General features: G+C 41.7%; 1 protein-coding gene across 1 annotated transcript; it reads left to right on the forward strand.

Moving 5' to 3' along the window:
- The first annotated feature begins 7,936 nt into the window (after positions 1-7,936).
- On the forward strand, positions 7,937-12,864 carry LOC142741119 (uncharacterized). Its single transcript, XM_075850514.1, has 2 exons — positions 7,937-8,797; positions 11,782-12,864. The coding sequence occupies exons 1-2, from the start codon at positions 7,954-7,956 to the stop codon at positions 12,372-12,374; spliced, it is 1,437 nt and encodes a 478-aa protein (XP_075706629.1). The 5' UTR covers positions 7,937-7,953; the 3' UTR covers positions 12,375-12,864.
- The last annotated feature ends 2,056 nt before the right edge of the window (positions 12,865-14,920 follow it).

The following is a 14,920-nucleotide window of genomic DNA, read 5'->3' on the forward strand; positions in this document are numbered from 1 at the left end:
AAACTAATAAGGGGCATGGAGAATCTAAGTTATGAGGAAAGATTTAAATAATTAAACCTATTTAGCCTTGAAAAGAGACGACTAAGGGGGAGACATGATTAACTTATATATAGATATATGAATTGCACATACAAAAAATATGGTGAAATCCTGTTCCATGTAAAACCCCCTTTTAAAAAACAAGGGGGCACTCTCTCCATCTGGAGAAAGAAAGGTTCAATCTGCAGAGGCTACAAGCCTTCTTTACTGTGAAAACTATAAATCTAAGAAATAGCCTACCACGGGAGCTGGTCACAGCAGGGACAGTAGATTGCTTTAAAAAAAGCTTAGATAATTTCCTAGAACGAAAAAATTTCAGCTCCTATGTCAATGTGTAGACATTTTTTTCCCTTCCCTTTCCCATTCCTTGGTTGAACTTGATGGACATGTGCCTTTTTTTCAACAGTACTAACTATGTAACTCCTGGTATACTTTTGTTTTGCGATTTGGACACTTAGTCTGAACGCGGCTTGTTTATTACCCTTCTGACTTTCTGATTAACCGTTCTGGTATTGCCTGCAAGTGCACCTCCTGTCCAACACCTTATTCTCTAAAAGTAACCTGGGTTCTATGTGGTCAAATCCAACCTGCCTTGTGGCGGGCTCTGGTGAAGACCATAGAGTAGAATTAGACTCTGCTGACAAGAGTGGTAACGGACTTGATGTAGCTGATTTACTAGTACGCTTGATCCAGACAGTCTCCAGTTGCCTTTAGGGAATCTCTTGTATAGCAATTCCATAAATGTTCACTCTGGGAATTGCTCAAGTAGTGTTTCCTTGACATTGGCCCTAGTTGTGTAACTTGGGAATGCTCCCTAATTACGCACTAAATGTGTCCATATTGCTTTGTTAGCCTGACAGAGTCTAAAACAGTCTACTTTCATTAATTTACTCTACCATAACAACAAACAATGTCACTTGCTGTGATAATTGAGTCCTAAAGCTAGTCACATGAAAACAATGGGGGGAATTGATTAAGGCTTGCGTTTCATATGCCAGTGTTAAATAGAAGCCCGCTGGATTGGGTTGTGCTAAATGTATTAAGACGCGCATGGCTCTTAATAAATTTGGCACAACTTGGGCTGTCAGAGGTCCACAAACTGAAAGCAACGCCACATACGAGTTGGCATAAATTTCCGCTATTATTTTAAGCCAATTTCTGGTGTAACGTATAGTAAATCTGTTGAACACCTCCCACAGTTGCATGAAAACAATGGGTGACATTTATAAACACTGCCTTTTTTATATGCCAGGATTAAACAGAAGCCTACTGAAATAAGTTGCGCTCAATTTATTAAGGGCCTGTTCACATCACATTTTGGCCCTAGTTGTGTAAGTTGGGAAAGTACCCTATAAATGTGTCCATTTGGCTTTTTAGCCCGACAGAGTCCAAAAGAACATTTAGCCTCCACCGTGCCTGTATACATCGGCATACCCTTTTTTTTTAGCAGGGCATAACATAGTATATGCGCTATTCCATTCTGAAGGATCCCGCACAAAAATGTATACTGTGCGGTATGCGTTTTTTTTTTTACATGGGAGCCTATGTGTGACAGATGCCACTATATGGCATTAATAACAGGTATACGTTAAACATATACCTTGGGGAGATTTCCCAGAGAAGAGCATCAGCTATCGTTGGGACTGGGAAATCCGGCCCAGGGGAAGCCCCTCACGATGTCCGGAGCTTTAATCAACCGAAAATAAATAAATACAATTATTTATGGGGTGATTACGCCATTTTGGGGGGGGGGGTTTATTTTACGGCGTCCATCAGGTGGTAAAAACTACATATTCACCTTATTGTACAGGTTGATACAATTACGGAAATACCAAATTTATATGTTTTGTTTTATGTTATACCAGTTTTAGAAAAAACAAAAACTATTTGTTTAAAAAAAAATATTTTGTGTTGTCATATTCTGAGAGCCATAACTAATTTTTTTTCCATCAAATTAGCGCTGTGAGAGCTTAAATATTGCGGGGCGAGCTGTAGTTTTCAATGATACCATTTTGGGGTACATGTGACTTTTTGATCACTTTTTATTAAAAAAATTTTGAGAGCTAAAAAGTGACCAAAAAACAGCAATTTGCATGTTTTATATATATTTTTTTACGCCGTTCACCGAGCGGGTTAAACAACGTTTTAAGTAAGTTTGGACTTTTATGGATGGGGCGATACCAGTTATGTTAACTTTTATTTTTTTTTAACATTGCTTTAGGGAAAAATGGGAAAAGGTTTTTTTAAAACTTTTGAAACATTTTTTTCTGAACATAAGAAAAACGTTTATTTAACAGTTTTTTGCTTTTTTTTATTAGAACCCCTGGGGGACTTGAACCAGCGATAATTGGATCGCTTGCATGATATACTGCAATACTAATGTTTAGCAGTATATCGTGATTCTGACAGTCTCCTTTGAAGCCCCGCCGGAGGCGCGTTTGACAATTTAATAAGTGATCTTTGATTCCGCCTGTTACAGTGAGGTATCGGCTGTATAACACAGCCGTCACGCGCGGAGTATGGAGAGAGCTCAGCTCCATACTTACCCTTAACGGCTGTCACATACCAGTAGGTAACATGTCGTTAAGGGGTTAAGCTCCTAATATTACTTTTGATATATGGACAGTAAAATCAAGGGTTTTCTCAAGGCAAGAGTACCCGGCCAGAGCGCTTGCTCCACAAACTGAAATCTATGCCAGCTACACACTAGCATAGATTTCCACCATAATTTACAGCAATTTCTGGCATAAAACTTATAATAAATTTGTCATGCAGCCAGGCCCCCCTCCAGCTGGTTCCCACTGTCTTTTTGAAAAAATGCGAAAGCAGCATAAAGTCCGCAAAAAAAATATGCAAAACAGGCGTGCGCCAACATTTGCATCTTTTTTTCCGTCAAAAAACTGCCACAAGTCACTTAATAAATCTCTTCCAATGTCTTTATTTTGACCTATTCCAATGCTTTACAAAATAATGTATTATAAATACAGCTACTTATGAGCTGATTTGCCTGAATTGTTAGCAAATGGATTAAAAAAACACAGAGAAAGGGGCGTGGCTACGACGGCAAGGCGAACGGACGCACTTACATGGTGCTCCTGTATCCCGGCTGAAAACAGCAGGCATCCTTCTCTGGACGAGCTTCGGGGTGAAGCCCCACTGCATGACTGGATCCCCCTAGACGATTACGAGCATAATCCTGACTTTTGGGCCAAAAACGGAGGAGTTTGAGATCGGGGCCTACACACGCGACCGGAGCCGGGGACTAAATTTTGGCCTGGACGGAACTCGGGTGTCCGGACCTGGCTGCAGCAGACACAGGATACCAGGTGGGCTTCCCAAACTCCCCCTACATCATTGCCTAGCTCCCCAGGCACAACTGGACCATCTCCTCTTGTCAGGGGACATTAGAGACTCTCTCAGCCACATTCCCATCTGCGGCCTACTACTGTCTGATAGACTGGGGCCTGGATTAGTGAGGGTGGCCACCTGCAGACCAATCCTCAGCGGAGCACATTACAGCAACACAGGGCAGGCGTTCCATACTCTGTTAATTTAATAAATCCTATTAAACCACTACAAAAAGTGGTCACAGTGCTGCCCTATTACACCTGAAAAGCTCTATGTGATGCCTTAGTCTTCCTACAATGATCTGACTCACCGCATAACCGTCTACCACGGACCTACATAAACTACATACAACCTATCTGATTATAAGGTCCCCTGAATACGATCCAATGCCAAGGCGGGGCAAGACTCCTAAAGCGTCTTCAACTCAATCTTCCATCCCAGATATATTTCGCAGAAATTCGTTACCTTCCATACTTCAGGATACGGATATGTCGGCATCACAGGCCTCAATGGTGGGCGACCCGGTCCCCTTACCGCAGAGTACTCCAAAACAAACTCCACCCTCAATAGCTCCTGATATGGCCAGGGATGATCATATTACGAAAGAGGACTTAACAACATGTATGGACGCGCTGTACCAGAAATTGAAGACCTCCTTTCATACCGAATTACAAAGAGTGACGCATGATCTTACCATGGAAATAACTTCAAATGGCACTCGCACAGATCTTCTAGAGACAAAACATGACGAGTTGGTTAAAGTGCACGGCGAACCCAAAACCGAAATTGATCTCATGAAATCCTCTCAGGAATCGATACATCTTCATATGGAAGACTTAGAAAACAGATCCAGACGGAATAACCTGCGCTTAAGAGGAGTCTCAGAAATGGTGGAGGATCTCAGGGACTATGCGATACAACTCTTTACTTACCTATTACCGAATGTTCCGACAAACCAATTCCAGATGGACCGTATACATCGGGCGCTGCGACCCAGGCCGGCAGTTGGAGAAAGACCAAGGGACATTGTTCTGCGACTTCATTACTTTACAGTGAAGGAAGAGGTCCTTAAAGTGGCACGAGACAAAACTTCACTCTCCTTCAAACAAGAACCACTACAGATTTTTGCGGATATCTCTCCAGTTACCTTGGAAAAACGGAGACAACTGAAACCCCTTACGGACATTCTGAGAGCGGCTGGGATCAGATACAGATGGGGTTTTCCATTCCGGTTGACCTTTCAATACAAGGGTGCTCCGCATACTATCTCAGCACTGGATATGCGGTGGAGACTGGTCACCCGACTAGGCCTCAGGGAAGGGACTCCTACTCCAGAATCAGCTAATCGACCCCGTCAAAGCCTCCCGTTGGAACCCATTTGGACAACAGCACGTCGCCGACAACTGCATATGACTCCGCCTGCAGGACCAGTTTCACTGAGATCACGAACACCAACTGTGACCTGAGGCGGAGGGTGGCGAAATATAATTGTAATGTATACCTGATTTAATTATTGTATAGTCGCTATGGAATTTATTTATTTTTTCCTCTTCCATGGGGCCTTGTCCTCCCGGCTGGGAGGGGGAGAACCCGAGTTGAATATACGGCAATAGACTGCCCTGCTGGGAAATATCTTACTACGTTTTTACATGACTAAAATGGCATAAATTGCTTGATATTGCGGTGGGTCAGCCAAAATTCTGGTGACGCCCCCGTGCTAGCTTTGCTGAGCTTGCTCAGGGCTGGTTTTACCGGGCGCTGGTTTTGCTCAGCAAGTTGAGAAAGAGATAAAGAGACCCGAATGGGGTCACGTGGAGGGCACTTAGTCGCACTCCGCCTTTGTTTTTTTATTTTGAAGTTAACTGTAAAAGGTGTTATTTGTGTTGACAGCAGCTATATTTTACATACAAAAGAACTTTCTGCTTATTTATATAGTGTAACTCTATTGAATTTTTATGGCATATACTGTTATTACACATAATGTAAAAGACTTTAATAGCCCGACGAAGAGACGAATGGCCTTTAATAATTATAAGAGGCTTCATGGCGATGTTATAATTTTACAGGAAACGCATTTTACTCACACTAGTTACCCAAAATACTTTGATAGAATGTTCCAGAGAGTTTGCCTATCTACCTCGGACACAAGAAAAAAAAGGAGTAGCCATTCTCTTCAGGAATACACTTCCATTTACAGTAACTGACTCCATAATAGACCCCGATGGTAGGTACGTTATCCTTACAGGACAATTAGCGGGACAACGCATTACCTTTGCAACGATTTATGCACCTAACCACTCAGCAACCTCCTTCTTTACTGAATTTTTTAGACAGCTGTAGAAATTCTCTGACTCCCACATTATCCTAGGGGGGGATTTCAACATAGTGATGAATGCTCAATGGGATAGAAGCCGTCCCCATGCTAATGCACAGTCAGCACCGAAATCATTTATGTATAGGATGAAACAATTATCTCTTGTAGATTTGTGGAGACAGGATCATCCCCAAGATAAGGAATTCTCGTTTTATTCCGCAGTACATGACAGTTATTCTCGGATTGACTACATCCTAACTTCCTCCCAGCTATCGGCTAGACCACACAATACCTCATACACCCAATGTGCATGGTCAGACCACAATATCCACTCACTTCAAGTCTGTATTGGCAACGTCACACGTCCGCCATCATGGAGGCTAAATGATTCCCTACTTTCTCATCCAGAAATAGTCACATCCATATCCAGCTCCCTACAAGAGTATTTTACCATTAATACCCTACCAGATACCTCATCCGCTCAAATATGGCTGGCACATAAAGCAGTCTTGAGAGGTTTACTAATGGCAAAAGGATCAAAACTTAAGAGAGATAGATTGCGACTTCTTAATAAATTGCTATCGACCCTCACAAGACTAGAGCGTCAGTATATTAATAAACCAAATACTATAATTGAAGCTCAGATAGAGGAAACTCGCTGCTCTCTTAGAGCATTGGAGGAGAGCAAGGCTGGGAAAGCACTTCGATGGGGCAAGGCAAAATTATATGCATATTCCAATCGAGCTACCTCAATGTTCTCCAGAAAACGAAACTCTCACATTAGAGGTAAACAAATTTACCACATGCATAACAACACGGGAATACTTACTACCAATCCGCTTGACATATTAGATACCATGAGTACATTCTGTAGTGCTTTGTATAGCAAGCTCCAACCCTTGAACTCCACAGAGCTACCTGAATGGCTTTCAACACACCCGCTTCCCTCTCTGACAGCTGAGGCAAGATTACAACTTAATTCCCCGATCACAGCGGAAGAGGTCACTGAAAGCATAAAAAAACCTTACATCATCCAAGATCCCAGGCCCTGATGGTTACTCCGCTTTCTATTACAAAACCTTTTCACACATATTAACACCGCATCTAACCACATATTTCAACACACTTATGGCAGGGGAAGTACCTCCTCCAGAATTTTCACATGCTAATATTTCACTCATTCTAAAACCAGGAAAGGATGAAACCCACTGTGCAAATTTACGTTCAATATTGGTACTTAATGTAGACTACAAGTTATTTACTAAAATACTTTCAAATAGACTTGCACCGTATATGACCTCCCTAATATCTCCTGATCAAACGGGCTTCATACCATCACGACAAGCAACGGACAACGTTCGATTGGCTCACAATATTATTCTTCATGCTACTACGCACAAACGCCAATTACTAATTTTGAGCCTAGATATCCAGAAAGCATTTGATTCGGTGGACTGGAACTACTTATATAGCACACTTACTCAATTTGGCATTAGGGGTCCGTACCTAGAGGCTATCAGGGCGGTATATCACTCTCCTCAAGCTAGAGTAAAATTCTTAGGTCAATACTCTCCTTATTTTCAGATACAAAAAGGGACACGACAGGGATGCTCGCTGTCTCCTCTCTTGTCAGGGGCCCCCCAGGCTATTGCCTGGGGGACACATGGTCGCACGGCCCCCCATAAGTTGTTAATAAAATATGTTTTTTTGCTTGGTATGTTTTTCTCTCCCCTTTCCCTCTTTTCTCCATTTGTTATTTTATATTAGAATGGTACTTACCATCGTGGTGTCCCCCGGGTAAGCTGTGCTGGTGGCACGAGCCGGTTTCCAGATGTTTCTGTCTCTGGGCAGTTTGGAGTTGGTCCCAGCTGATTGGACCTAGGTCAGCTGTGCAATTGCATGAGCAGGTTCTGGCAGATTCTATCTCCAGGCAGTTTTGTGGAAGGCCAGCTGATTGGTCATTGATAAAATCCTAAAGGCGGGAAAATTGGACATAAAAGGAGCAGTTCATCGTGGTCAAGCAGCCAGTTTTTGAAGATTGGACCGTCGCCATGGATGTCCTGCTGATGGAGCTGATCAGAAGAGCGGAGTCGGAAGGAGGAGAAAACTGGCTGAGGCAATGCCTAGCAGCAGCGCCGTCGAGGGAAGTCGAGGGAAGAAGCGAACTTACTGGGCTGGAAAACGACATAGAGGAAGCAGTGTCTCCTGCTGGGTCGTCGCTCGTGGTGCCGTCATCAGCTGCAGCCAAGAGGATGAAGTCTGCAGCAGAGTCATCACTGAGGGTGGAGCGCAGTTCCGGACGTTCGCTCCAGGTGCCGGAGCTTGAGAGGAGGCGGCCGACCGTGTCATCAAAGAAGGTGGCGCACAGTGCCGGAGGTGCGCAGCAAGTGCCGGCGCAATTGGCTAACCCGCTGGCCAGAAGTTTAGTCAGAGAACGGGAGACAACAGGTTGGTCGGGTACCCCCTCCTGCTCCAAGGATGGTGTGGAGGACACAGCGGAAGCGCCGGCCTCACTGGTTTTAGAGGCAGCGCAGGACTTTTCTTCAGAGCTGCAACCGAGGAAGAGGAGCCGGAAGACTAGGGTGGCTTATTCCCCACCCCCGCCAGTATCAAGGAGAAGAAGAGGTCCCAGGAGTCAACTTTCCTGTCAGCAAGTTTCCCCAGGATCTACAGGCACGCAGCAGGAGGTAGCAGAAGTGGTGCACGACCCAGGACAGGTGGAACAGAGTGGTGAGATGCCAGCTACCCCTTATCTGTCCCACCCCATCCCCCCTCCCCTCAATTCTAATGTAATGTTTGATATTTTAAAATTATTAGCTGATTTGGTCAGTAAGTCGGCTGTTCCTGCTAGTTCCCCCGCTGATGTATGGAAGCATAGTAGTCAGCATTTACAGAATGCTGGTTTTAGTAATATTCCTGTTTTAGAGAAAGGAATTGGTGTTTCGGAAACTTGTTGTAAGGAAGTGATGTCTTGCGATATTTCGCCATTAGGTTTTCATTTACAGCCAGCAATTAAGGAGCGTATTTGGAGGAACGAGTTTATAGATTTATTTTCTTTATTACCATCCGCGAAGGAGACTCTTGTCAAGCAGGATGGTAAGTCTGATAAAGATGAGGATAAAAAACGTTCTCCTCCTAAGTCTTTCTTTAACTGGCTACAGGCGTTCTGTATCTATGCTTCAGTTTTAGGGGAAAAGTCTTTCATTAATTCTAGTAATTTATTTCAGCATGTAGACATTATTCTTGAGGCTTACCGCCAGTTTGGTGGTTTAGCATGGTACAATTATGATGAAATGTTTCGCCAGAAGATGGCAGTGTACCCTTCATTAAAATGGGGCACTAAGGATGTTGGTTTGTGGCTTAGTTTAATGCTTCCACAAAGGTCAGTGCCCAAGCAGCAGCCTAGTTCTCAGAATACGTTGAGGAAAGGAGTTTGCTTTGCTTATAATGAAGCTCAGTGTAAATGGTTAAACAATTGTCGGTATAAACATGAATGTTCCTTTTGTGGGGGTTCGCACCCAATGTGTCGCTGTTTTAAAAGAGCAAACCAGTCTCAACCCCCTAGTTCCAAAGAACAGTTATCCAAAAGCATGGACGCCAGTGAAATTAATAAGAATGGCGCCTTGGCTAGAAATGTTCCCAGACAGGGAGAAAGCTAATTTAATTTTTAACGGTTTTAAGTTTGGTTTTGATATCCCTTCTTTCAAAGGATCTGGTTGTTGCTGGGTGGATAATTTGAAATCCATCCAGCAGCATAAGGATATTGTGCATCAGAAAATCCTGAAAGAGCTTGAAACTGGCAGGATCGCTGGTCCTTTTATACATCCGCCGTTTACAAACTTTAGACTTTCACCTTTAGGAATTGTCCCTAAGAAGGAATTGAATTCATTCCGTTTAATACATCACCTTTCTTACCCGTTTAAGGCTTCATTAAACGATGATGCTGACAAGTCTAAAGCGACAGTACACTATGCTTCGTTTGATCAGGCTGTCTCTTTATTGAGACAGTTTGGTCAAAATGCTTTTTTAGCAAAAGCTGATATCAAATCAGCTTTCCGTTTACTACCAGTTAACCCTGCAGGTTTCAACTCTCTAGGTTTTCAATTTGAAGGTAATTATTTCTATGACAAATGTTTACCAATGGGTTTTTCTTTATCTTGTTTCTATTTTGAGGCATTTTCATCCTTTTTACATTGGGTAGTGCAGAAGCAAATTCCGGATGGAGGTGTTCTGCACTATCTTGATGATTTTTTGTTTATAGGTGATGCTAGTTCTGAGTTATGTTATTCCTTATTGTTAAAATTTGTCGAGTTTATGAAATTTTTTGGTGTTCCGTTAGCTGAAGAGAAGACTGTGTTTCCATGTAGGTCATTAGAATTTTTAGGTATTAGAATAGATTCTGAGAGAATGGAATTTAGTTTACCAGAGGAAAAATTGTTAAAGTTAAGGGTTTCTTTAGTCAGTATGTTAGCTAGGAAGAAATGTTCATTACGTGATATGCAGTCACTGTTAGGGTTGTTGAGCTTTGCCTCTAGAGTTATTCCTATGGGAAGAGTTTTTTCAAAGCGACTGTATTTTTCAACAAGGGGTCTTAAGTCACCTAGGTCCCATATTAGGTTAACGGTTCAGCTAAAAGAAGATTTAGCTGTATGGCTAGAATTTTTATCTAAATTTAATGGACGCAGTTGCTGGCAGTTTAATTTTGTGGAGTCTGACTCTTTGTCTTTATTTACGGATGCAGCCGGTAGTATGGGCTACGGGGCATTCTTTAATGGTCAATGGTCGGCTGAGTTATGGCCCAGTGCTTGGCGTGTAAGCAAAGTTACTTCAAATATTGTCTTATTGGAATTATTTCCGGTTTTGGTAGCCATAGTTGTATGGGGTCATTATTTTAAGAATAGGAGAATTTTGTTGTTTACGGATAACAAAGGTGTGGTCTTTGCAATTAACACATTATCTTCAAAATGTGAATTAGTAGTTAAGATATTAAGACATTTAACTTTATGTTGTCTGAAGTTGAACATCTGGTTGAAAGCTAGCTATATAGAAGGAAAAAAGAATGATATAGCAGATTCATTATCTCGTTGTCAGTGGCGGAGGTTCAGAACGATGGCACCAGAAGCGGAGCTTTGTGGAATTCCGTGTCCTCCTCATTTATGGAATCTGATTTGGGACTAATCTATGTTAATATTCAGAGATCCTTGGCTCCAAGAACATGGGCTGATTATTCAGCTGCTTGGAAGGAGTGGGTTAATTTCTGTGTTAATGAGAACTGTAATTTCTTTCATAATGAGGTAGGTCTAGTTTTAAAATTTGTATGTAGCCTGATTAGTAGGAGGCTGTCATTTGCCTCCATTTCTAAGTCTCTGGCAGGCATCTCTTTCTTTCTTAAATTAAACAGTTGTCCGGCTATTTCTTCGCTCTTCCCAGTTAAGCAGCTTTTGAAAGGTTACCATAGGTCAGCTCCGGTTGTGGAAAGACGAAGGCCTATTTCATTAGATTTGTTGTTAAAATTATTCAATGTGTTACATTTAGTTTGTTTTAGTAATTTTGAAGTGTGTTTGTTTAGAACAGCATTTGTGTTAATGTTCTTTGCAGCCTTGAGAATAAGCGAACTGGTGGCAGAGAGTAAAGTTTCAGTCCCGGGCCTTTCATTTCAGGATGTTAGTTGCAAAATTGACCATGTTTTGTTATTGTTAAAAAAAATCTAAGACAGATCAATTAGGAAAAGGTCGTTTGGTTAGAATTAATCAGTTTTCAGGTTCTGTTCTTTGCCCAGTTTCTAATGTTAAACATTGGTTGTCAATCAGGCCGAGTCTTGGGGTTGCTTTCCTGATTCATCAGAATGGGGATCAGCTGTCCAGATTTCAGTTTAACTCTGTTTTAAAGAAATGTTTGAAGTCCCTGAAGTTGGAGCATTTAAAAATATCCTCCCATTCGTTTAGAATAGGTGCAGCTACGGAAGCTGCACAGTTAGGAATTGATGAAGGGATTATAAAAAGAATTGGAAGGTGGGAGTCTAACAGATTTAAACTTTATGTTCGACCAGACTTGTTAGTAGTGTAATTATATATCCACAGGTAAGCGTTTGGTTGTTTGGATCCTTGGCCACTCTTTTATATTTTGGGCACAGAAGAGAGCCGCGAGAAGGTCCTATACAGAAAATTTGTCTATGGATCCGCTAGTTTTTTCAGTTTTTTGGCATGGGGTAAGGGGTTTGCAATGGAAGAACGTGTTTTCTTTAGTTAAATCACTGAGTTCTTATTGGCCGGATCCGAATTTAATTATCATCCATGCTGGAGGCAATGACCTAGGTAAAGAAAAGACTTTGGACTTACTTTGGAAAATGAGAAGGGATATAGCCTTGATAAAATGTCTTTTCCCTGACGCTACTATTTCCTTTTCAGAGATTATTCCAAGACTGCTATGGTCCTCTGGAAATTATAAGTTTTTGAATCGAATCCGTAAAAGGATTAATAGAGCCATGTCTAAATACATGTCGGTCCTCGGTGGTCTTTCTTATAGACACAGTGACCTTGAAGACCTCACAGACGGGCTGTTCAGAAATGATTGTATACATCTTTCTGATGTGGGTATCGACATTTTCAATTTGGGCCTGCAGAATTTAATTGAAGAATGGCTGCGGTGTTTTGGGGGGGCCATGTCTTGGTAATGTCATGGCTTGTGGGGTTTGTCACCCAGCTAATGCTGGGCGGACTTGGTTTTTATTGGTCAAAATATTTATATTTTATTATTTATTCGATTATTTATGGTTATTCTCTTCGAATTATTTTATCTTAGGTTACCCTTAATAAACACCGTGGCCATTTTTATCCAAAGAAACTGTTGTCATGTTTTATTTCATTTTGATTGAGTATTGTGGGGTTTGTGCTACCATGTCAGGGGCCCCCCAGGCTATTGCCTGGGGGACACATGGTCGCACGGCCCCCCATAAGTTGTTAATAAAATATGTTTTTTTGCTTGGTATGTTTTTCTCTCCCCTTTCCCTCTTTTCTCCATTTGTTATTTTATATTAGAATGGTACTTACCATCGTGGTGTCCCCCGGGTAAGCTGTGCTGGTGGCACGAGCCGGTTTCCAGATGTTTCTGTCTCTGGGCAGTTTGGAGTTGGTCCCAGCTGATTGGACCTAGGTCAGCTGTGCAATTGCATGAGCAGGTTCTGGCAGATTCTATCTCCAGGCAGTTTTGTGGAAGGCCAGCTGATTGGTCATTGATAAAATCCTAAAGGCGGGAAAATTGGACATAAAAGGAGCAGTTCATCGTGGTCAAGCAGCCAGTTTTTGAAGATTGGACCGTCGCCCACCCTCCCGCCCTATTGTTCTTAAATTCCTTCACGTCACGTTGTTTGTTAGAGGGGTTTGTCACCCAGCTAATGCTGGGCGGACTTGGTTTTTATTGGTCAAAATATTTATATTTTATTATTTATTCGATTATTTATGGTTATTCTCTTCGAATTATTTTATCTAAGGTTACCCTTAATAAACACCGTGGCCATTTTTATCCAAAGAAACTGTTGTCATGTTTTATTTCATTTTGATTGAGTATTGTGGGGTTTGTGCTACCATGTTTGCTCTCGCCATGGAGCCTCTTGCACAGCATATTCGGCTAAATCCAGACATTAAGGGATACAGTTTGCATACCCATGAGTTTAAATTTAGCATTTACGCAGATGATATGCTTTTATTCATTACAACGCCACTGGTTTCTTTACCAAATCTCATGGATACTCTTACCCGCTTTGGGTCTTACTCGGGATTAATTGTAAATCTGTTTAAATCCACAGCAATGCAGATTCAAATGTCGATGGAGCAGGTGGACTTGTTAAAACTTAACTTTGGATTTCAGTGGAAACACTCCCACATGACATATTAAGGAATAGCTCTAGTTAGAGATCCAACTACTTTATACTTAAGTAACTATCCTAAAAAATTTGCGTCTATCAGGAAACTATTAGAGGAGTGGTCTAGGTACCATATATCTTGGATGGGTAGACTCATTGCAGTTCGAATGACGATTCTACCCAAGCTGTTGTATTTATTTAGGGCCCTTCCCGTCAGGGTTCCGCTTTATGCCATCTCACATATACAGAGGATAATAAATAAATTCATATGGGCGAATAAAGGATCAAGAGTTGGTAAGTCCACTTTACATCGCTCCTCTTAGTGGGGGACTTAGTATTCCAGACCTGAAATTATATTATTACGCTGCTCAAATCTCGCAGATCGCAGCATGGAACTGTGACCCCAACACCGTAAAATGGGTTCTGTTTGAATCCCTTACCACATCTCCATCCTCACTAAAGGCACTGATGTGGTCTCCGGTTTTAAAAATAAAAACACAGAGAAAAAATATTAAATTAAAAACCACCGGCCTCCTCCATTTCCCCTCTAGCCGTCCTTTCCATCTTCAATATAGGTGTGTTTTCTGCCATTTTAGATAGAAAACCAAAATTTATTTGCATACCATTTAGGCAAAGTAGCAGGAGGATATGGTGTGCAGCTCCTCAAACTATTTTGGAGAGCTGTCTGGTTTGTTTTTTTGTTTTATTTTAAACTCGTTTTATTAATGAAATACAATTTGTACATCAATAAAAAAAACAATGGCATCACTTCATGTGTACATATACAGAATGGAATGAAGGAAAATAATAGTAGACTGAGCATCCGGTCATTCCGGAAACAATACCTAAGTTTTACATTTAGGCTAAATTCAAACTGCGTTTTTCACGTCCAAGATACATCCGTGCTCTGCGCTGCGGGACGCGATATCACACATCCCCCATAGACTAGTGTCATGGGACATGTCTTATTTTCTCATGGACCCTTCACACTGTCCATTGAAACAACGCCTGTGTGAACTACCGACATTGAATTATATAGTTCCCTGTGGCGGCCGTTGTTTCAACGGACGCCACACGGACATTTAACACATTCGTGTGAATCAGGCCATACAAATAAAATGCACAACATAAACCAGGATGGTGAATGTAGTGTTACATAGTTACATAGTTTTTATACCAAGAAAGAGTACATGGAGTCTTTAAGTCAAGAAATAAAACATATACTTTATTTAGCAAAATCTAAAAAGTTAATACATGAACTATTTAAAAATGAAACACCACAGATGACAGACAAAAAGATCACCAAACGAAGGCGGAAGCCGAAACGCGCGTCGGGGCAGGTCGCCATTTCTTGAGAC

The sequence above is a fragment of the Rhinoderma darwinii genome, chromosome 2, assembly GCF_050947455.1.
Source record: "Rhinoderma darwinii isolate aRhiDar2 chromosome 2, aRhiDar2.hap1, whole genome shotgun sequence".
NCBI classification, from domain to species: domain Eukaryota; kingdom Metazoa; phylum Chordata; class Amphibia; order Anura; family Rhinodermatidae; genus Rhinoderma; species Rhinoderma darwinii.

What these genes read in the sequence shown, in the direction of transcription:
- LOC142741119 (XM_075850514.1), top strand. Translation starts at nt 7,954, where the DNA reads ATGAAGTCTGCAGCAGAGTCATCACTGAGGGTGGAGCGCAGTTCCGGA. An exon ending in GACTCTTGTCAAGCAGGATG is followed by an intron (nt 8,798 to 11,781) that starts GTAAGTCTGATA and finishes ATATATCCACAG; the next exon opens with GTAAGCGTTTGGTTGTTTGG.